General features: G+C 36.6%; 1 protein-coding gene and 1 long non-coding RNA gene across 2 annotated transcripts in view; one reads left to right on the top strand and one right to left on the bottom strand.

The window, feature by feature from the left end:
* Window positions 1-8,724: 8,724 nt before the first annotated feature.
* On the bottom strand, window positions 8,725-12,157 carry LOC118218020. The gene is made up of 2 exons (XR_004763353.1): window positions 12,021-12,157; window positions 8,725-9,735 (listed from the first exon to the last, which is right to left on the bottom strand). It is a non-coding gene; the product is annotated as an uncharacterized LOC118218020 (long non-coding RNA).
* Window positions 12,158-12,306: 149 nt separating this feature from the next.
* LOC118218019 (echinoderm microtubule-associated protein-like 6) overlaps window positions 12,307-25,435 on the top strand; it is a 119,643-nt gene continuing 106,514 nt past the window's right edge. Inside the window, 2 exon segments of the mRNA XM_035400343.1 lie at window positions 12,307-13,686; window positions 13,688-13,716. Coding sequence (XP_035256234.1) covers window positions 13,519-13,686; window positions 13,688-13,716 — 197 coding nt within the window. The 5' untranslated portion in view covers window positions 12,307-13,518.

Here is a 25,435-nt window from a genome sequence, read left to right as displayed (position 1 = left end):
TGGATGGTTGGGCCCGCCCAGCATTTTTTATACACAACCCAGAGTATGCTGGGATGTTGATTGGTAGAGTAACTCAGGAACTACACCTGTGTGATGAAAACACCTGCTATCCACGTTTATTTTGTGTAACCTTTAGCTAAGCAGTTAGCTGCAGGAGCTCAGCATTTTATTTGGTTTCGTGTAAAGTGAAAATGCGTCAGTTGTTTTGACAATATTTTTGGAATATTAACTGATTGTCCAGTCTGTCACAATAATTGGCATTATTGTGTGCCAAATGTACTCCCATTTTGTTTTTATTGAACTTCATCATGGTCAAATTCGCAAACAATTTCTATTTAATTCACAAATAATTCTTGTGACAAATATTACCATACTAAATTCCAGAGAACCTGTTTTTTGCTTGGTTGTCTGGCAGACTAATACATCACTCATGTAGAGTAGAAGGGAAGGATGCATGCAGAATATCAGGATGCATGTACTGCAGGGTCTGCAGCTGCAGCTCATGACTTCAAATGTGTTAGGTAAAAAAAAAGATTAGGCTGATTAAATACGTAACTGAAAAAGTTTGCATCAACTCATGAATAATCTGTTAATCCGTGTTATGCGTATGTGGTCTAAGGTAAGAAAAAAAAGTATTTTGTCCAAAGACAATAAAAAATGCAAAATATTTCAAAATACAATTTAATGATATAGGTGGATAGGAAATAATATTTGTGTATCTACCATGGTGAAATAAATGAGTAGAAATTAATTTTATGAAATTTATGATGAAAAATATGATTCATGGAAAAACTGGAAAATATATAAGCCTATAGTCTTATGTCCAAAGACAGGAAAAAATGCAAAATATTTCAAAATACAATTTAATGTTATAGGTGGATAGGAAATATTATTTATGTATTTTCTATGGTGAAATATATGAGTAGAAATGATTTTTTAGAAATTTATGATGAAAAATATGATTCATGGGAAAACTGGAAAATATATAAGCCTATAGTCTTATGTCCAAAGACAGGAAAAAATGCAAAATATTTCAAAATACACTTTAATGTTATAGGTGGATAGGAAATAATATTTGTGTATCTACCATGGTGAAATAAATGAGTAGAAATTAATTTTATGAAATTTATGATGAAAAATATGATTCATGGGAAAACTGGAAAATATATAAGCCTATAGCCTTATGTAAAAAGACAGGAAAAAATGCAAAATATTTCAAAATACACTTTAATGTTATAGGTGGATAGGAAATAATATTTATGTATCTACCATGGTGAAATAAATGAGTAGAAATTAATTTTATGAAATTTATGATGAAAAATATGATTCATGGAAAAACTGGAAAATATATAAGCCTATAGTCTTATGTCCAAAGACAGGAAAAAATGCAAAATATTTAAAAATACAATTTAATGATATAGGTGGATAGGAAATAATATTTATGTATCTACCATGGTGAATATAAATGAGTAGAAATTAATTTTATGAAATTTATGATGAAAAATATGATTCATGGGAAAACTGGAAAATATATAAGCCTATAGTCTTATGTCCAAAGACAGGAAAAAATGCAAAATATTTCAAAATACAATTTAATGATATAGGTGGATAGGAAATATTATTTATGTATTTTCTATGGTGAAATAAATGAGTAGAAATTAATTTTATGAAATTTATGATGAAAAATATGATTCATGGAAAACTGGAAAATATATAAGCCTATAGTCTTATGTCCAAAGACAGGAAAAAATGCAAAATATTTAAAAATACAATTTAATGTTATAGGTGGATAGGAAATATTATTTATGTATTTTCTATGGTGAAATATATGAGTAGAAATGATTTTTTAGAAATTTATGATGAAAAATATGATTCATGGGAAAACTGGAAAATATATAAGCCTATAGCCTTATGTAAAAAGACAGGAAAAAATGCAAAATATTTCAAAATACACTTTAATGTTATAGGTGGATAGGAAATAACATTTATGTATCTACCATGGTGAAATAAATGAGTAGAAATGATTTTTAGAAATTTATGATGAAAAATATGATTCATGGGAAAACTGGAAAATATATAAGCCTATAGTCCTTATGTAAAAAGACAGGAAAAAATGCAAAATATTTCAAAATACACTTTAATGTTATAGGTGGATAGGAAATAATATTTGTGTATTCTACCATGGTGAAATATATGAGTAGAAATGATTTTTTATGAAATTTATGATGAAAAATATGATTCATGGGAAAACTGGAAAATATATAAGCCTATAGCCTTATGTAAAAGACAGGAAAAAATGCAAAATATTTCAAAATACACTTTAATGTTATAGGTGGATAGGAAATAACTATTTATGTATCTACCATGGTGAAATAAATGAGTAGAAATGAATTTTTATGAAATTTATGATGAAAAATATGATTCATGGGAAAACTGGAAAATATATAAGCCTATAGTCCTTATGTCAAAAGACAGGAAAAAATGCAAAATATTTCAAAATACACTTTAATGTTATAGGTGGATAGGAAATAATATTTGTGTATCTACCATGGTGAAATATATGAGTAGAAATGATTTTTTAGAAATTTATGATGAAAAATATGATTCATGGGAAAACTGGAAAATATATAAGCCTATTGTCTTATGTCCAAAGACAGGAAAAAATGCAAATATTTCAAAATACAATTTAATGATATAGGTGGATAGGAAATAACTATTTATGTATCTACCATGGTGAAATAAATGAGTAGAAATGATTTTTTAGAAATTTATGATGAAAAATATGATTCATGGGAAAACTGGAAAATATATAAGCCTATAGTCTTATGTAAAAAGACAGGAAAAAATGCAAAATATTTCAAAATACACTTTAATGTTATAGGTGGATAGGAAATAATATTTGTGTATTCTACCATGGTGAAATATATGAGTAGAAATGATTTTTAGAAATTTATGGTGAAAAATATGATTCATGGGAAAACTGGAAAATATATAAGCCTATAGCCTTATGTAAAAAGACAGGAAAAAAATGCAAAATATTTCAAAATACACTTTAATGTTATAGGTGGATAGGAAATAACATTTATGTATCTACCATGGTGAAATAAATGAGTAGAAATTAATTTTAGGAAATTTATGATGAAAAATATGATTCATGGGAAAACTGGAAAATATATAAGCCTATAGTCTTATGTAAAAAGCCAGGAAAAAATGCAAAATATTTCAAAATACACTTTAATGTTATAGGTGGATAGGAAATAATATTTGTGTATCTACCATGGTGAAATATATGAGTAGAAATGATTTTTTAGAAATTTATGATGAAAAATATGATTCATGGGAAAACTGGAAAATATATAAGCCTATAGTCTTATGTCCAAAGACAGGAAAAAATGCAAAATATTTCAAAATACAATTTAATGATATAGGTGGATAGGAAATATTATTTATGTATTTCCCATGGTGAAATAAATGAGTAGAAATGATTTTTTAGAAATTTATGATGAAAAATATGATTCATGGGAAAACTGGAAAATATATAAGCCTATAGTCTTATGTCCAAAGACAGGAAAAAATGCAAAATATTTCAAAATACACTTTAATGTTATAGGTGGATAGGAAATAATATTTATGTATCTACCATGGTGAAATAAATGAGTAGAAATTAATTTTATGAAATTTATGATGAAAAATATGATTCATGGAAAAACTGGAAAATATATAAGCCTATAGTCTTATGTCCAAAGACAGGAAAAAATGCAAAATATTTCAAAATACAATTTAATGATATAGGTGGATAGGAAATATTATTTATGTATTTTCTATGGTGAAATATATGAGTAGAAATGATTTTTTAGAAATTTATGATGAAAAATATGATTCATGGGAAAACTGGAAAATATATAAGCCTATAGTCTTATGTCCAAAGACAGAAAAAAATGCAAAATATTTCAAAATACACTTTAATGTTATAGGTGGATAGGAAATAACATTTATGTATGTTCTATGGTTAAATAAATGAGTAGAAATTAATTTTATGAAATTTATGATGAAAAATATGATTCATGGAAAAACTGGAAAATATATAAGCCTATAGTCTTATGTCAAAAGACAGGAAAAAATGCAAAATATTTCAAAATACACTTTAATGTTATAGGTGGATAGGAAATAATATTTATGTATTTCTACCATGGTGAAATATATGAGTAGAAATGATTTTTTAGAAATTTATGATGAAAAATATGATTCATGGAAAAACTGGAAAATATATAAGCCTATAGTCTTATGTCCAAAGACAGGAAAAAATGCAAAATATTTCAAAATACAATTTAATGATATAGGTGGATAGGAAATAACATTTATATATCTACCATGGTGAAATAAATGAGTAGAAATGATTTTTTAGAAATTTATGGTGAAAAATATGATTCATGGGAAAACTGGAAAATATATAAGCCTATAGTCTTATGTCCAAAGACAGGAAAAAATGCAAAATATTTCAAAATACAATTTAATGATATAGGTGGATAGGAAATAATATTTATGTATTTCTACATGGTGAAATAATATGAGTAGAAATGATTTTTATAGAAATTTATGATGAAAAATATGATTCATGGGAAAACTGGAAAATATATAAGCCTATAGTCTTATGTCCAAAGACAGGAAAAAATGCAAAATATTTCAAAATACAATTTAATGATATAGGTGGATAGGAAATAATTATTTATGTATTTTCTATGGTGAAATATATGAGTAGAAATGATTTTTAAGAAATTTATGATGAAAAATATGATTCATGGAAAACTGGAAAATATATAAGCCTATAGCCTTATGTCCAAAGACAGGAAAAAATGCAAAATATTTCAAAATACAATTTAATGATATAGGTGGATAGGAAATATTATTTATGTATTTTCTATGGTGAAATATATGAGTAGAAATGATTTTTTAGAAATTTATGATGAAAAATATGATTCATGGGAAAACTGGAAAATATATAAGCCTATAGCCTTATGTAAAAAGACAGGAAAAAATGCAAAATATTTCAAAATACACTTTAATGTTATAGGTGGATAGGAAATAACATTTATGTATCTACTCTGGTGAAATAAATGAGTAGAAATTAATTTTATGAAATTTATGATGAAAAATATGATTCATGGGAAAACTGGAAAATATATAAGCCTATAGCCTTATGTAAAAAGACAGGAAAAAATGCAAAATATTTCAAAATACACTTTAATGTTATAGGTGGATAGGAAATAATATTTATGTATCTACCATGGTGAAATAAATGAGTAGAAATTAATTTTATGAAATTTATGATGAAAAATATGATTCATGGGAAAACTGGAAAATATATAAGCCTATTGTCTTATGTCAAAAGACAGGAAAAAATGCAAAATATTTCAAAATACACTTTAATGTTATAGGTGGATAGGAAATAACATTTATGTATGTTCTATGGTGAAATAAATGAGTAGAAATTAATTTTATGAAATTTATGATGAAAAATATGATTCATGGAAAAACTGGAAAATATATAAGCCTATAGCCTTATGTCACAAGACAGGAAAAAATGCAAAATATTTAAAAATACAATTTAATGATATAGGTGGATAGGAAATATTATTTATGTATTTTCTATGGTGAAATATATGAGTAGAAATGATTTTTTAGAAATTTATGATGAAAAATATGATTCATGGGAAAACTGGAAAATATATAAGCCTATAGCCTTATGTAAAAAGACAGGAAAAAATGCAAAATATTTCAAAATACACTTTAATGTTATAGGTGGATAGGAAATAACATTTATGTATCTACCATGGTGAAATAAATGAGTAGAAATGATTTTTTAGAAATTTATGATGAAAAATATGATTCATGGGAAAACTGGAAAATATATAAGCCTATAGCCTTATGTAAAAAGACAGGAAAAAATGCAAAATATTTCAAAATACACTTTAATGTTATAGGTGGATAGGAAATAATATTTATGTATCTACCATGGTGAAATAAATGAGTAGAAATTAATTTTATGAAATTTATGATGAAAAATATGATTCATGGGAAAACTGGAAAATATATAAGCCTATAGCCTTATGTCAAAAGACAGGAAAAAATGCAAAATATTTCAAAATACACTTTAATGTTATAGGTGGATAGGAAATAATATTTGTGTATCTACCATGGTGAAATATATGAGTAGAAATGATTTTTTAGAAATTTATGATGAAAAATATGATTCATGGGAAAACTGGAAAATATATAAGCCTATAGCCTTATGTCACAAGACAGGAAAAAATGCAAAATATTTCAAAATACAATTTAATGATATAGGTGGATAGGAAATATATTTATGTATTTACATGGTGAAATATATGAGTAGAAATGATTTTTTAGAAATTTATGATGAAAAATATGATTCATGGGAAAACTGGAAAATATATAAGCCTATTGTCTTATGTCAAAAGACAGAAAAAAATGCAAAATATTTCAAAATACACTTTAATGTTATAGGTGGATAGGAAATAACATTTATGTATGTTCTATGGTTAAATAAATGAGTAGAAATTAATTTTATGAAATTTATGATGAAAAATATGATTCATGGGAAAACTGGAAAATATATAAGCCTATAGTCTTATGTCCAAAGACAGGAAAAAATGCAAAATATTTCAAAATACAATTTAATGATATAGGTGGATAGGAAATATTATTTATGTATTTTCTATGGTGAAATATATGAGTAGAAATGATTTTTTAGAAATTTATGGTGAAAAATATGATTCATGGGAAAACTGGAAAATATATAAGCCTATAGCCTTATGTCAAAAGACAGGAAAAAAATGCAAAATATTTCAAAATACACTTTAATGTTATAGGTGGATAGGAAATAATATTTATGTATCTACCATGGTGAAATAAATGAGTAGAAATTAATTTTATGAAATTTATGATGAAAAATATGATTCATGGAAAAACTGGAAAATATATAAGCCTATAGTCTTATGTAAAAAGACAGGAAAAAATGCAAAATATTTCAAAATACACTTTAATGTTATAGGTGGATAGGAAATAATATTTATGTATCTACCATGGTGAAATAAATGAGTAGAAATTAATTTTATGAAATTTATGATGAAAAATATGATTCATGGGAAAACTGGAAAATATATAAACCTATATTCTTATGTCCAAAGACAGGAAAAAATGCAAAATATTTCAAAATACACTTTAATGTTATAGGTGTATAGGAAATAACATTTATGTATCTACCATGGTGAAATATAATGAGTAGAAATGATTTTTTAGAAATTTATGGTGAAAAATATGATTCATGGGAAAACTGGAAAATATATAAGCCTATAGCCTTATGTCAAAAGACAGGAAAAAATGCAAAATATTTCAAAATACACTTTAATGTTATAGGTGGATAGGAAATAATATTTATGTATCTACCATGGTGAAATAAATGAGTAGAAATTAATTTTATGAAATTTATGATGAAAAATATGATTCATGGGAAAACTGGAAAATATATAAGCCTATAGTCTTATGTCCAAAGACAGGAAAAAATGCAAAATATTTCAAAATACAATTTAATGATATAGGTGGATAGGAAATATTATTTATGTATTTTCTATGGTGAAATATATGAGTAGACATGATTTTTTAGAAATTTATGATGAAAAATATGATTCATGGGAAAACTGGAAAATATATAAGCCTATAGCCTTATGTAAAAAGACAGGAAAAAATGCAAAATATTTCAAAATACACTTTAATGTTATAGGTGGATAGGAAATAATATTTGTGTATCTACCATGGTGAAATAAATGAGTAGAAATTAATTTTATGAAATTTATGATGAAAAATATGATTCATGGGAAAACTGGAAAATATATAAGCCTATAGTCTTATGTCAAAAGACAGGAAAAAATGCAAAATATTTCAAAATACACTTTAATGTTATAGGTGGATAGGAAATAATATTTATGTATCTACCATGGTGAAATAAATGAGTAGAAATTAATTTTATGAAATTTATGATGAAAAATATGATTCATGGGAAAACTGGAAAATATATAAGCCTATTGTCTTATGTCAAAAGACAGAAAAAAATGCAAAATATTTCAAAATACACTTTAATGTTATAGGTGGATAGGAAATAATATTTGTGTATCTACCATGGTGAAATATATGAGTAGAAATTAATTTTATGAAATTTATGATGATGCATTTTTTCCTGTCTTTTTACATAAGACTATAGGCTTATATATTTCCAGTTTTTCCATGAATCATATTTTTTCATCATAAATTTCATAAAATTAATTTCTACTCATTTATTTCACCATGGTAGATACACAAATATTATTCCTATCCACCTATAACATTAAAGTGTATTTTGAAATATTTTGCATTTTTTTCTGTCTTTGGGCATGAGACTATAGGCTTATATATTTTCCAGTTTTTCCATGAATCATATTTTTCATCATAAATTTCATAAAATTAATTTCTACTCATTGATTTCACCATGGTAGATACATAAATATTATTTCCTATCCACCTATAACATTAAATTGTATCTACCATGGTGAAATAAATGAGTAGAAATTAATTTTATGAAATTTATGATGAAAAATATCATTCATGGGAAAACTGGAAAATATATAAGCCTATAGTCTTATGTCCAAAGATAGGAAAAAATGCAAAGTATTTCAAAATACAATTTAATGATATAGGTGGATAGGAAATATTATTTATGTATCTACCATGGTGAAATAAATGAGTAGAAATTAATTTCATGAAATTCATGATGAAAAATATCATTCATGGGAAAATTGTAAAGTACATTCCTTTACATTACCTCCATTTGTCAGACACTTATCAAAAGCAACATACCATAACTGAATACTGAAGACAATTGGAACAATTACAAAACACATGTCCGATAAGTTACAATGCTCATTTGGTAAGTTATTCATAGCCATGAACACATTAAGTCCAGTTCAAGCAGTAAGCGTCGTCTAGGTCAGAAAGTTTTGGTAAGTCAAACTAGGAGGCACGTCAACAAGCTATAACATCGAGATAACCATACAAGTGCAACATAAGTGCTGGATGAAGGTACAAGTGTAACACAAAAGTCCTACAAGAACAATATAGAAGGATACAAGTGACAAATGTGATTCTAGATTGGGAGTGCCCTGCACAGCAGTGATAGTTAGTCCAGGTACAGTCTGATGAGATGCGTCTTCGGACCACAGTGAAAGATGAGCAACGACGGAGTGGTTCTCAGAGGGACAGGGAGTTTGTTCCACCGCTGGGGAGCTAGGGGGAGAAGCTCCGTAGTGGGGGACGTGCGAGAACCATTCACCCGGAAGGCAGGGAGAGAGTGAGCCGCCCTGCTGCAGCAGAGCGGAGTGGTCGAGCCGGCGTGCGGGATTGAATCATGTCCCGTACGTAAAGGGGGGGGGGGCTGTCCTGTTGGCTGCAGTGTAGGTGATGTGCTCCTTGAGGTCCGGTTGGGCATCCAGGACCACCCCCCAGGCTCTCTGCAGAGCGAGAGGCAGTCACTGTGGTGCCATCGACAGTGATTGAGGGCTCCCATGGCAGGGGGGTCTTGTACGGGATGAGCAGCAGCTCGGTCTTGTTGAGGCTGAGCTTAAGGTGATGCCTGGTCATCCATGTTCAGGTATCAGCCACACAGGTAGATATTCTCTTGTTGATCTGCAAGGCAGAGAGAAGACTTTACATAAGACTATAGTCCAAAGACTGGAAAAATAAATGCAATACAATTTAAAATGCCATTTTTTGTTACAGGTGGATAGGAAACCATGTTTAAACATCAACCTTTGTGAATTAATGAGCAGAAATCTATTTTATGAAATTTATGAGGAAAAAATATGATTATGGTGAAAATTCGAAAACACATAAGGCTATTGTCTTATGTTCAAAGACTGGAAAAAATTCCCAAACAAAATAAAATCCCATTTTTTGTTACAGGTGGATAGGAAATATTTTTTAAGTTTCAAACATATTGAAATAAATTAATAAAAATGTCTTTGAAGAAAATTATGACACAAATTATGTGATTTTGTGGAAAATGGCAAAGTTCATAAGCCTATGTCCACAAATATGTAGGCCTATATACACACAGATGGAAAAAATGCAAAAATTCAAAATTGAATAAATAAAAATTCAAATTTTTTACTTTCAAATGAATGGGAAATCATGCATATTCAACAATCACAGTAAAATAAATGAATGCAAATGCATTTTCAGACATTCAGGATGAATATTATGTTTCAATGGTAAAACAGCAAAATATATAAGACTATAGTCTTATATCCAAATCAACTGGAAAAAAAGCAAATAAATTCTAAATATTTCGTCCAGAATGAAATAAATGGAAATATATAAATATTTAGGGATTATTCATAAGTAACATGTTTCAGTGTAACACCATTAATGTCTAAAATACATTTTCATTCATGCATTTCACAGTTGTTCTGGAATAAACACAATTTTCCATCCATCTGAATAAAAACTAACATACTTAGACATTTCTGGACACAATAGTATAGTTTACAAAACATGTGACTTCAAAAACAAGATTACACCCAAGGTTAGAATGAGGCTTATAGGTTCAAATTAGGGTTTGGTTAGGGTTAGCATGATGGTTAAGATTAGGCTTAGGAAAACAGACAGTGTTAGGGTTGTGGCAATATTAGGGTTATACAATTTCAAAATATAAACACATTTCTGTGTATTTCTGTTATTGAATTGCTGACATTTCCGTTTCATCCATTAATTTTAATTGACATGAGTTTTTTGGCTTCAAATGAGGGTTTTGGCCAGGGTTAGGATTTGGAAAACAATATGTGTTAGGGTTGAGGTTCAGTTTGTGGTTGCGTATAGGAGCTTGGGAAAGGGTTAGAGCAATAACTAGTCTTTGATTTTGGATGATCCAAATTCTTTCACTTTTGTAACCATATATATTTTTGTTTAGGAGCAAGCATGTATTACTGACTGGGCCCGTTAGTCACTAAGTGGCTCCGAGGCCAATATAAATTCAGTTTGGACCCTAAAGTTCAGTTACAAGCTTCAAAATAATTTAAGAAATTTTAGCGTTCATATTAGAGAAAACTGGTGGAAGTCATAACCAGGGAGAGTTGAGAGTTTTAACAAAGGGATCAGAAGTTGGCATAAAATTTTCATATTCACATTCTGTTCGGATTCTGAAGAGCACAATCACCAAATACAGGTAACACTAATTTAAAATGAAAACCTCCAAAAGATGAATGTCAATTGTAGGACAGTGGTTAGTTAACCTTAATCACTTTACCCTATTCCTGTTTTAATCTGTACATCTTTGTGTTTTTAATGGATTATGAAACATTCTTACTGAATAAATGTACTTTCAATCACTTGTGTGCGTGTGTGTGCGTACACGATCGTGCAATATATTTTACTATAGTATATTTATTATTTACACTGATCAACTGAACCAACTGTAGTTATACGGCTACTACTCATAGCCCATTTAGTAGAAGAATCAATTTGCCATTGCCATACTGTTGCAAGAGGAAAAAAAGGTATACATCTACATTATTCTTACCAATTTGATTATTACCAGTGTAGTTTGCGCTAAAAAGCAAATACAAAGACAAAACTTTAGTAAAAAAAAATATAAATAGGGTAAACCGGGTTATGTAAGGAAACACCATATACCAGCTAAAGCTCGGTTCTCTTCACGTCTGTTGCCCTTGTTGCAAGGGTAATTGTACAGATAAAATTGTACCTTTTCGTTTTCTTTGTACGCGTTATTCAGCAACAACACTGACAATGGTTTTTCACCCCTCTACTATGATGTTGCATACAATAAACGAAGGTATACACACTAATGAAAAATTGTATTTCTTGGTCGGCAGTACATTGGGCTACGATGCATGCACACACTTTTCCGGTTAAAAAAAAAACATGACAAAAAATTTTGAAAACAGGAACATCACCTTCTATTGAGTACATTATAAATCGTTCTCATCGTATACACTACCGTCCTTCCTGTACATTTCTAACATAGACATATTATTATAACCACCAAACGCCTGTCTGGTTGCATATTCGCCTTCCTGAATTAAGGACCTTGGACAAGGCGGAAGCTTGGGTTCCTGGTAGTTGTAGTTCTTTGTACAATCGGATTAAGTATTCTAGAAAATAAGGCAAACTTCAATCTCCATGAGCCTGTGCAGCCAGCCGTTCTATGTATAGTATCAACGGCAGGGGCGGCCTTCAAGGCGTCGTGGTAACCAAGTACTGCTATCGCCTAGAAACCAGAGCTCCTATTCTCGAAAATATTACGTAAAGACACCAACCAGAAATATCATTGAGTTCTGCCCCCATGCGTCAAGTTTCTTGCCCGATGTGGTTCACAGAATAACGATTCTGAATAGGGTTTTTTCCTTCTGTTTTTGTTGTTTTCTTTTTCTGCAACGGGACCGGCTGTTATTATTCTGCGCACTATGATGATTCGCAGCCCGGAATCTTCCTGGTGTTTGCCATCGATTTGAGATGCGGATTAAGGAGCGGGGACGTGTTCAGGGAGACTGTGGTTGGAAGCTGTTTAATTATTTGCCATTGCTACGAAGTTAGCAGAAAATTTGCATTTTGGGGCGTCTTCGTTGGGAGGGACACAAGCAGCGGCCAGACAGTTGTAGTTGTCAAGGCAGGCTGCACTGTGTCATTTTGTTTCGCTTTGGAAATCCTCAACTGAAAATCGTCTGTGTCACTAAGGGATGTACTGCGTTCAGATTTATGAATGGTAGTCCGACACTGGGTTCGGCCTATTTCGTACGCGATTACTAGATCCGAAATATTTTGCGGCTAGTTCGTATCTGGGAAGTACACGAAAACGGTAGTAATTATGGCTGATGATGGGGCAGGGGATTAGCGTGCGGATTATATTTTTGCTGTAGCCCTGTCCTCTGTTTGTTGTGCTCATTTACTGTTTGTTTTATTCTGTCTTTTTATTTTATAACGAATCGGTCAGGCTATATGGAGATAAACAGCATTAAATATGCTTTTTAAAGCACTTGGTTTTATGGGGGCACGTTTTCTCTGTTGTATAAATATTTTGCAGATCTTAATGAAGGAAAAAAGTTAAATCAGAGAAGGTCTGAATGTATGTAGTTTATCAATAAATGCAGAAGAACATGTTGAATGGCTTTTACCGGTCTAGTATCAATTTTACCAAAACACGCTCGGTATTTATGATATAGGCGATATATATTTTTTAATATATATTTAACTTTAGGCTACTGATAGTACCAACATGACTGTTCGCAATTAGGTGATCCTAGGCGATTTGTGTTCGAAGGAATTTGGCTATATTTCTGAGCTTTCATTCATTTTGAGTTATGTCAATATAACTTACATCTACTTATGGTTGATTTCAGGATAGAATATCCTTGAAGTTGAAATACTTATAAATTTGAAAAATTGTCAAATATCATGGCGGACAGAACTGCTCCTCGTTGCCAACTGAGATTGGAGTGGATTTACGGTTACAGGGGGCATCAGTGCCGCAACAACTTGTACTACACCGCTGGCAAAGAGGTCGTGTACTTCGTGGCTGGGGTCGGCGTGGTTTACAATACAAGAGAGCACACTCAGAAGTTCTTATCTGGGACACAACGATGACATTATCAGGTAAGTCCGAGGCACTGTAGCTCTCATTCCTCTCGATGGCGTTTGTATGGGCGTTTCTACATTCTGTGAATATGCATTCTATTGCCGCTGATTTCATGTCCGTGGTGCGCGAACTGATTCACCGCGTGAATTAGTCCCGCGCGAGACTTATGGGCGAGGCTCGAAGTGGGGTTAAAATACCGGGTCTCATTTCAAATTTTGGAAGGTCCCTGCAGACATTGGTGACTTGCATCACCCGGGTTTACAGTGATGCAAACGGATGAATGTCTTATTCGCTTAAGAATTCGGCCTACTGAAGGCAAAACGGTCATGGAGTATAGGTAATACAATTAAATTACAAAGTAAATTAATTTACTTAGACGTCGTGCGTCATAAATGGTTCTACATTTATTGTATTTAGATAAACAAATTACATAGAAAATGAATACTATTACACATGCAAGCGTTATAGTACATCTCATAAATCATGAGGACTTACATTGCCCATCCCCAGTAAGGTCAGAGTTCACCTTGTTTTATTCACAGTATAAATAGAAATTATATTACTGAACAAGACCCACCTATGGCATGCATTCTGTGTGTCAGCAATGATGAGTTGACAATTGAAATGCTGTTGTGCTCAATTTAAATCACTGCCTTGTAAATTTGGAGTTTCAAAGGTGTGCCTGATGCAGAATTGCAGTTATTTTTAGTGACTTGCAGACCAGGGATAAATGTTTTGTCTTTGACAGAAAAAAAGGTTATTTCATGATAGTGCAGAATAGAGGCATTGACGTCCTGTTTGAAACTGAAAACTGGATCTCCAGATCTTTGAAGTAAAGATTTTTTTTGTGCTGACAGCAGCTGAAAATCATGCCCATACAATCGCAGTCAAAGCCAAACAAAAGAATCTCCTACAAAAATCACTGTCCCCTCGTTTAGCAACATCACTTCATCACAATTCTTAGTCTTTTGTCAGTTCCGAGCCACAGCTCTGCTCACAACTCAAATATTTTGTCCCGGTCTTCACTTATGTCTTTATTTTTAAGTTCTAGTGTAGTTACGTTGAAATCTTGGTATACACAAAATGTATGGGCATGTACAAAGTTTTCAACATAGACTTTTCTTAATTTTTAAGTACCAGTGTATCTATGTTAAAATATCAATGTTGTTTGTACATGCCTATACATTTAGTGTGGTCTTGCTATTCATTTTAATTCATACTTGACAGTAGAATGTTCAGTGTTAACTCTGAGTACACTTGATACCACATGGACTCGTTTAAACTCTGAATTAATACATTTACTATAACATTTTATGGTGGTGCTGTCAATAATTAATATACAAGAATTGGTATGTATAGCAAGTCTTCCCATAGCAACTGTAGTTATAGAAGCTCTTCCGTCAGTCAGGGGCCATTTTCAAGTGTCCCTGCATCACCTGTGGAGTGCGAGCAGCTTGCCTGTCTGGTCTTTGTGTCCCTTTTTGGCAGTGAGGTGTACTGGAAGCTTTTTACCATGGTGCCCTGGATGCAAACCAACCTGTGACCGGTGGCCTGGGTTACGGCCTCAAACACAAACACCACCTCTGCGTATGTTCAGGAAAACACGGCAGCTCTTTTGTTTGAGCCCCCCCCCACCATCCCACCCACCCACCCACCCACAGTAACGCTGAGTGCAGTTGTGAGATGCACTCCTATAAAGACAGTAAATAGCTACTGTACATTTAGAAAGCCATTACTGACAATGACTGTGTAATTAAGTCTGAATGCGTGGTAAATGGCTGGCTAATTAAAATGGTCTATTTCATGAAACATTTTGGCAGGTTAAGGTGACTGTCCACCACGCATTGAGCTGGGGGACGTGTTCAATGTTCCGTTTAAGGGCCAGCACGCTACACACTAAACAGACAGGGCAGCAGTGCAGTGCTTACTGTGCTTCGGTTCAGGCAGCTTAGCTAAAGGTTAGTCTAAGTCAAACAATGTGTCACTAGGCGTGTGTGAGCTTCATTTGTCACCAGTGAAGGAGCCAAATATCTGTTTTTATTTTTATTTTTTTTAATTGGTGTCAGTATTTTATTGACCTTGATGTAAATTATTTTTGTGTTGTTTGAAGCATCTTTTTTTAAGCAGCGGTAGAGTTAATCAGTGTCTGTTTGGACCGCTTTTGTGGAGTGATAAGTGGCATGGCTTGGTGCACTCAATTGCTGTTAGGCGTTTCAGCTGAGGCGCTAGTTAATTAGTAATTAAGAGCCGGAATTTAAACAGATAGCAGTACCACAGGACCAGTGGCAGATTCGCTGTGCAAAGACTCAGCTGTGTGAAGACTCAGTTGGACTATGACAAAGGGAGTCTGTCTGCACAAGTCCATCGAAGGAGCACAAAAAGGCATGTTGCTTAGAAGAGGGCTGCCCAGCCCTGTTCCAGGAGATCTACCATCCTGTAGGTTTTTACTCCAACCCTAATTTTGGCTCACCCGATTCTAATAATTAGCAGCTCAAGGAGATCCCTTGCTGTTGAATGAGCCACAGGGTTGGGCAGCCCCAGCTTCCCTCCTATCCTGATCTGCAGTTCCCTCAGGAGACACACCCACCTACTCTACACTGCACACAACCTTCTCCAACTTCTTCTACCCACCACTGCCCCCCCCCCCCCCAGCTTTATGGGTGCAGGGGGCCCATGGAACTGCCATTTGGCTAAAAGGCTGACTTTATCTCAGCCCACGCCTCCATGGTCCCTCTCCTCCCCCCCCTTCCCCATCCAGTTTCCTGCCTTCAGTGAATCATGGATCACCCAAGACAACACGGCAACCCTGGCAGTCCTCTCCTTAGCCTTCTCCTTCTCCCACACTCCCTGGCCGTCTGGCAAGGGAGTTAGAGCTAGTCTGCTTTTTCAGTTTCTGTTCTCTCCCTCTCACCCTCCAGCTCTTCGTTTTAATGCCATGCTGTGACTGTTACTAACCCCATCAGACTGATCAGACTGTTTGTTTGTTGTAGTTCTCCACCGTCCACCAGGCCTCCTGGCATAACCTTCGTGATGAGCTGGACATCCGGCTCAGCTTGTTTCCAGAGGACGGAACTCAGTCGATTGTGCTGGCAGACTTCAACATTTTCAGTCAGATGGCTCCCTCCTTCTACTTCAGTTCATTAACTTCACCTTTCTGCAGTCACACACAGAGCAGGGCACCGGCCGGCCATAATAATACTGAGAAACTGCTGCCCTGCCCAATTTGACGATCATCCCAGTTCAGCTCCATGATCATCATCTTCTGTCTTTTTGCCTTTTTTTTCCATCTCAACCCCTCCCTCTTTCTACTCACTCCTGCTGCCACAATACACGGCAATCTCTGCAACCCCTCTCCGTTCACCCTCTTCTCTGGCGTCACTATGTCCTCCCTATCTCTTGAATCTCTTCCCGTTATCTACTGACACTGCAGCGTCCGCACTCCTCTCTCTCTCTTCAACACTCGATTCTCTCTGTCCCCTTGTCACCAGGTCTGCAAGGTTGTCCTCTCCTAGCCCAAGACTATCTGCCACCCTCCGCACCCACATGACCTCATTAGGGGCAACAGAGAGGAAATGGCGCAAATACAGGGACCCTGCTGACCTGTCCAGTTACTAATCTCTCCTCTCTGCATTTTTGTCTTCTGTCTTAGCCGCTAAGGCTAACTTTTAGCCGGCTAGAGATGAGATCCTCTCATCCCACAAAAAACTGTACTCCACATTCTCCTCACTTCTCAAACCTGCCCCTCCTCCACTTCCTTCACCCCTCTCTACAGATGATTCTCCACTTTCTTTAATGGGAAGGATGCTGACAGTGGAGTGTCTCAAACCCATCAATTTATCTTCTCCCCAGACAACTCATCCCCTTACTGCACTCGTTAACTCTACTCTCTCTCTGTGCCTTTTCTCCTCTTTCAGATGTTAACCTCTCAACTACTGCTATCATACCATATAACTGCCTACTCCGTAGATCCCATTCACACATGCCTCTTCAGTCCATCACACACAGACATCCTCCCAGTCATCTCCTCCCTGGTGAACTCATCTCTGTCCACTAAATGTGTTCCATGCAGTCTTCAATCAACCTTGTGTCACTCAGGGTCAGCATCATCATCCTCCATGATGGGCACTTTAAAAGTGTATGGGACTCTACATGAATGTTGTTTTCACCCTACCACAGTAATCACTCCTGCATAACTGGACTCCTGTTCCCCAGGGTTCAGTCCCTGTTCGGTCTTCTCTTGTTCTCATCTCTAAGAACATCATCATGGCAGGTAGATTCTACCTACCTGTTCAACATTCCAAAAAATCTACCTTTCTCACCACCTTCACCCGAGCTGTTAGTCCAGATGAATGTCCCAATTAGTAGTTTCCCTTTTTCCTGGCCTTCCTGTCTCTTCCACCAGGTCTTTGCACCTCCTCTGGCTCAACCATGTCATGTCCCTTCTCATGTCACTCCACTGGCTGCCTATATCAGCTCACATCAAATTCAAAACCTTGCTAGACCCTACACGTCAACCAGACCTCTCTGTTCTCTTACTTCTGGGCACCTGATTCTCTGCTTCAGTAAGTTTCTGCAGAAAACGGTATCTGGTCAGTGATTTTACTATAATATAATGCACAATGAATGGTTAGGGGAATGGGCTTGTAACTTAAAGTCTGTGGGTTCAATTCCCAGCTGGGGAGCTGGCCTTGTACCCTAGGGCAAGGTGCTAAATCTGAATTGCTTCCATAAATATCCAGCTGGATAAATGAATTATATGGAACAATTTAATCTGCGTACATCACTCAAAATGAATCACAGGCAATTCCCTGAGACTGCAGAGAAATAAAAATGCTTAAACGAGACTTCACATTGGTATTAATTATAACTTTGAACCCTCTTGAAAATTACTGGTCTATTTTCATTTTCTATTTTCATCAGGTGGTATTTCCAGTATAAACTCACTTGCCAATCAGATACTATTTCTTGGAAAGGAAGAGATTTTGAAATGTCAAAAGCCTGCAGTGCATTTCTTGGCAGAAGCATCGGGTCTTATCATTCACAGGCCAGTGTTGGGGTCAGTTCTGTTTCAATTTGCGTAATGAATTGAAATTGAATTGATTAATTGAAAAAATTCTCAAATCCATTTCCTGAAATGAGATTGAACTGAGCCCGGCTCTGCTGCAGACAGGTGATCGCAGCGGGAGGTTAAACCGCGGTGCATTTTTGACAGCAGGTCGTTTCGGCGCGCTGGCCGAGGCTTTTCGTCACATGCCGTGCAGTGATACAGTTGCACTTGTGTTTCTGGACAATGCGTGGCTGTGCGTATATTGATCGGGAGAGAGATGCATTTTCTGTGACCTTGCACACAAACATCCATTCTTTTGTTTGAAAAGCACTGCAGCTCTACCTTCTCGGTCTCAGAAGAAATGCATCGGCTCCTTTGACAAAGACGCTTTTGTCCCCGTTTACAGAGATGGTCCTGTATAATAAATAATAATGTCTATACGACACTGAAATTTGTGTAGGAATAACAGCTTATTAGATACGATTATTTGTGTCATACCCAGGCAGCGCACCCCCAATTAATTCCTTTTCTCACAAAGTGCGCAATAAAAACCCACATTTGTGCCAATTTATTTCCTTATTTCTGGGCTCCATTCTCATGTGGGCATTTTTATCGTGGCTGTCATGTAGACAGATGATTTCCATGTATAATTTGTGAGAGGGGCTATCTCGCTGGAGCCCAGTGTCGATTAATAAGCAGCCCGTGTCTCTATGGTCGCTGAGACAGAAATGAAATTTAAGGCCAATTACAGTGGGGTGATTAACTGGGGTGGCTGGGGGGGGGGGGGTAGGTGGGGGGGTAGGGGCTGGGGATTACCTCAGGAGAGAAGATAGAAGAAATGTTTCATTCTTTAAAAGCTGCCCCCCCCTCTTTCCGTATGTATATCTTCCCGTTAAATTGATGACCAGAAGGTAGATTTTCCCTTGGAATTGAGCCTTTTTGTGCGAACGACTTCTGAACTGTATATATATCGACAAAGGTCTGTTACATGGACTGTGTGGACAGTTAATTACACATTGACTTCTTGCATGTGTTGCACGTTAGCTCTGAGACATGCTACATCAATAAGACGTTTGCAGTTAGTTGCTGTGCAATTATGGCGGTGGTTAGCCCGATAGCGTGGCTCAGTCCGCGGTACGATCGACCGACCGGGCTGTCAGCTTTTACTGCCCAAGCCTCGCCGTGTCTCTTTTATTGCCTCTCGCTGTAATGTGTGCTTCCTTTCCCATTTGTGGGAAACTGATCGAATTTTTATGGTGCTCTTTCATAGGGAAATGACTAGACACATAGCGGGACGTCGCAGCGAAATGGAAGGTGGTTTGTGGCGTGTTAGCCTGGAGCTAATCCGGCCCAGCAGCGTGGCGGTTGGCTGAAGAGTACGGCACCCGGTTGGCTTGGAAACACAAGCAGCAGTTTCTCTTTGACCACAACTGCGATGATTTTATTTTAGAGGGGGGGAAAGAAAGAACCTCAGGCAGTGATGTAAAAAAAAAAAGAAAGAAAAAAAAAGAGGGAAGGCTGATTTTACTAGGCGTGGCTACATTGGCAACATTCACATATTCCTCAGGTGCCTTTGCTCTTCAGAGTTTTCATGATTGCACATAATCCAGCTGCAGGAAAGCAATTCAAGGAAGAGAAAAAAAACACCTGCCTCAGGAATTAAGGGACTCTCGGCGGGAAAGATGTGCATCTTAAAAAAAGAAAAGAAAAAAAAAAGTATCCGGGCGCATAAAATGAACGTGATTAATGGATGAACACGCCATCGGCCCTGAATCTCAATGTGCTCATCCCCCCTAAAGCCCCGAGCCGATGTGCACTGAGCCAACCTTCACTGGCGAGACGGGCTGTGCTCTTTTTTTTGGGGGGGATAAATTAACATTTCGGTTTCACTCAGGATATACGTGCTGTACCCACCCACGCGTGGTCTCAGAGGGTCTTGCCACAGAGTCCACATGAGAAGAGATCAGTTAGCAAATCGGGAACCGAAGGATTGATATTTCAGATGAATTCCAGGATGAAAAAAAGAAAGAAAGGTCTTTTCGATTTGGTGGTAGACAAAGACAACTGTGATTACCATTATTCACATTATTGGACGGGTATTGGATTTCAGGACACTGGATGTAGTCTTTGCGGACTGGAGTCACCTATGCTTGGCTTATACATCTGGCTGGAGACCGGTATCAGCCCAGAAGCCAGAACAGCAGTTTCTGGGCGTGTAACAGACCCAAAACCCATCATCTTCATAGTCACCAGTATCCCAGTTACCACTGCTACCACTGTTCTTTGACCTTGGCGAACACACACAGCATACACAAATTCTGTAAGGACGATTTAGTGTTAGAAAAAGAAAATGAGAGGATGCACACATATAAACAGAGTCCAGTACGTAGAGAAAATAACGTATAGTTTAAGAAATCATTCATAACAGACCAAACCAGCACAGCACCCAGTGTTTCAGCATAGTCCTTCTCAAAGGAGACAATTCTTATTTGCTTAACTGCATGTTCTTATCTCCACACACTGGACTGTATTTAGGAGTGTGCTGGTTTACAGAAATGCCATATACTGCCATATGCCCGTGCCTCTTTATTTTATTGCCATAACAGCTTTGATAAGGCGCCTGGGGTTATTGGCACCGCACACATTGGGCTATTTGTTCATAACAAGCAGAGCTGTGTGTGAGCACTATGTGAGGACTTTCTGCTTTGCATTGGTTCAGTGTCATAGTAATGAGTTCGGTTGGGTTTATGGGATGTTGAGTGCTCTGTGTTACTGGCTGCCTGCTGTTCTGAGGGGGGGGTGAGGTTGCTGGTCACGTTCACGAAACTGTGGGGGCTGGCAAACAGGACCGGGGGAGGGGGGGTCGAGGACTCCTCACTAGATTATATTTAAATCTAAAAAACATTATTGTCCAACTACATAATGCAATTGTCACTAATCTGAACAAACATATTGCAGTAAAACATATTTTTGTCTCAGATTTTACTGGCATATGGAAAGTTAACATGTTTAAAATACATACTTGCCCCTGGTATTTGCTCTGGTACCCCCAGGATGCTGTGCCATGTCCACTGTGAATGGCGAGGCAGGGATGCCGTTACCCAGCATGCACGGCAGCGCTGCACCTTGAGGCCTTGAGGTTCTGCAGCCCAGTGGTGTGATTTAACATGAGGGCTGTGGAGTACAGACACACAGGCATTTATGCATCTTCATTCATCCATGCTCATAGCCTGGCACAGACCCTTAGCCACACATCTAGATAGGGTCCTGTGGACTTCCTGGCTTGTTACACCACACAGTGAAAGGGCTGGGCTTCTGACTACCGACACCACCCAGTCTACGTCTTTTCCAATGTTAGTGAGAGGTCTCATTCCCCAGCAATTAACTGCTAATGAAGTAATCAGTCTTCCCCGACCACATGTTGGGTTAATGCTACTGCTTGCAGCGGGTCTCAGTGGGAGCATTAAAAAAAAAAAAAAGAGATCTTTGCCGGATGCAGTAGGTACTTATTTATGCTAACGTGGCATGGTCACGCTCCAGGGCTAACCGTGGCCTCCCAGTAACCTCAGACAGCTCTTATCCAGGGGGCGACGAAGCAAGCAAGCAGGGGTCCTGGAGCTCAAACTCAGGGTCTTAAACAGCTGCGTGTGGTTCTCCCACCCACCCAAAGAGCACTGGCAAAGCACTGTTACACTATCGCACTGGCCCGGAGAGTTAAAAAAGGAGAATATGCTAAATGCATATTGATCCCACTCCACTCTCATCTGTTCATCAATTAACAAATTGGATTTTTATGCTGAGATTTTGCTGATGCCGTTTGTTTTGTTTTTTTTAATACGGTAAAGCAGAGCTTGTTTGCCAAACTTTTTCCACTCAATGTTTTTGAGAGAGGCAGAGGTACTATTCAATTTCTAAAAGCAACAGCAAAAAAAAAGGTTTTCAAAAAATGACTGTGCTTATTTGTATCAGTGCTGATCCTCGACTCACCTTCCTGCTAATGAAACAGACAGGCCTCTTAGCACCCTGAGCAAAACACTTCTACTGCAATTACATTTTTTGCCATCATTTTTCAAATTTTCCTACTAAAAAATGAAAAGTATTGTAGTGTAAGGAAGATTTTTATAAGCTGACATTTGTGATTCATAATTGCTGGTTTGATGAGCTACTGTACTTTATACTCATTTGAACACTGGTTATGGATGTGCCTACTGCACCTTTATATTCATGATGCTCTCCATCAGGAAAGAGTCCCTCTGGATATGAGAGGTAATAATTTAGCTGTGATGTAATGACAGCAGCAGTTCTTTTTCTTCTTTTTTTTTTCTTTCAATAAAGGGAGACAGTTCAGGCTAAATGCTAGAGTTCTCGGTCTGTTCCGGGAAACTGATTGGAATCAGCGCGTCTTACGGAAAATGAGCATACGGCATTATATTTGAAATGTGATTTAAAAATGGAAAAATGTCATTTCTCCTGCCGTGATTGTCAGAGTGCTGGAGGGTGCACTCTGTTGCTGGGAGCATGCCAGCGTGCCATGGGGGGACCCATCTAACAGCCAGTGGGCTAGAGAAGGGATGCTCACATCTGGCCCACAAGGAGAATTCTCCCCGTCTAATCAGGACTGATTTAAAGCTGAGGCACCAGGCGAGTTAAGTCTCTGACCAATCAGTGGCATTAATCGATCAATTAGCTATCAGGCAGAAAATAAAAGCAGCAGTACTACTGGCCGCGAGGGCCAGATTTGAGTGTCCCTGGGCTGGAGTCAGCCCCCTCAAATGCCAAACCCCTAATTTCTATCAACTGTCCAAGCCTTTATCCAGTAAATTTGCACTTTGCAACTGATTTCCTTTGCTGCTGATTTCTTTCACATCTAAAGTGGGTGAGTCAGCACATGAACTTCCAGAATGTGATGTCACCGTATGGAGTTCTTCAGCACAGCGGGCTGATTGTATCGCTTATTATTGCTGTGGGTTTCAAACCGGCGAGAACCACAGTTTGAAACCCACAGCAGTCCGACTTCCCCTTTACCATAGCAGTGTGTCAGTGTTCTAGATCTCCATTGCTGTCAATTACCAGCAGTGATTGTTACATCAGCATTAGAATGTTCAGTTGTCAACATTCTAATCACATATTTGTGATGCCACACCTTAAAGGGTTAAGCAATATCACACAAGGAGGTAGTGCTGTTAGACTGTGCATCAGCACGGCTGTGATTTGGTCGTAGGTAATCGCAGCTGTGCTGATATACAGTGTAACAGCACACTCTCGAGTGCGATATTGCTTTTATACAACAGTACTACCTTATAAAATATTTATCAACAAATGATTGTGAGAACAGATTATGATGTTTTTTATTTGGCTCTGCCAACAAATATGGTTCCTTTGGGATTCCATTTTTAAAAAATCATTATTTTTCCGTCAATTTGAATGTAAACAAAGATGAGTGATGTTACAGTACAATGATACGTTTGTAATATGTTTGTATGTTACTGTATATCAGCACTCGTGGAATGCCTCTTGTCCAATCAAATTACTCAGCCAGAACCTACGGTTTCATAATTCACAATATATGTGAAAATTATTGCCAGATACTTTCAGATACTGCAACATATCCTTTCCTAATACCGTGCTGTGAAGTATATTACCATGACATTACATTCACGAAGACATATTGTAGCCGTACATGCATCTTCCATTGTTATTGCACTGATAATAGAGACGTGTTTATGCGGCGCTCACCTTCCAAGGGAGTGAAAAAGCGGAAGCTGAAGACGTACGTCACATGGAAGTGCGAGGTTTATGATCGGCGACGCGCACGCGACGGCGAACGCGGATCGTCCGTGCCGACCGATGGCGGTGGAGAACCGCCGAGCGGATGTTCTAACCCCCGCCGTCGTTCCAGTCAAAATTAATGGCACTTCTCAGGCTCTGAACGAGAAATAAATCCAATCCACCGATCGATAAATAAAGAGCAAAGCGAGTCGCCTCACCTAAATCAGGCTTGGTGTACCAGGCGGCTTAGTGTGTGTGTGGGGGGGGTGAAGGGGGGGCTCTGCTGTGCTTCTTATCAGCTTGAATTTCCGGCAGGCAAATATTCATGACGACTTCATGTCTTTCTGCTTCAGGAGGCCTTCGCAGGATCTCGTTCTTTCATCCTTTTTGATGTTTTCCTCGTGCCGGTTCACTCCATGCTGGCTCTAGGAAATGGTTTTCTTTGGCATGGCTTTATCTTTATGACAAAATAATAAAGCTGCAGTATATACGGCGTCAAATGCAGAATTAAATACGCAACTTAAAAAAAAATGCGTAATTGGTGCCCCTGCGTTTATAGCAGTAATTTTGCATTATATTTTTATTTATATTTAAATTGAGGCACTAACAATAGCGGCAATAACATTATGCACAGAAACCACTGTGTCAAAGCACTTCAGTCTTATAATATTGGGAAACAACATGCTGCTTGTTGATTGGTTCATCATGAATCTGCCCCCCTCCACTACTGCTCCTCTTTGGTTTATATGATGGATTAGCTCATCCACGTGACCACGGGAAATGTAGTCTTAAAACCGTAAGTACAAAAGCACACGCAGGAAGACGTCTATCTCCGGCAGCTGAGCTGAGCTGAGCTGAGCGAAGCTGACGGAGGTACGAGTGTCAGTGTGTTTGAATTGAGATTTGACTGATTTTCGCCC

Source organism: Anguilla anguilla, chromosome 18, assembly GCF_013347855.1.
Source record: "Anguilla anguilla isolate fAngAng1 chromosome 18, fAngAng1.pri, whole genome shotgun sequence".
NCBI classification, from domain to species: domain Eukaryota; kingdom Metazoa; phylum Chordata; class Actinopteri; order Anguilliformes; family Anguillidae; genus Anguilla; species Anguilla anguilla.
This window is presented reverse-complemented; position numbering and strand designations above follow the sequence as displayed.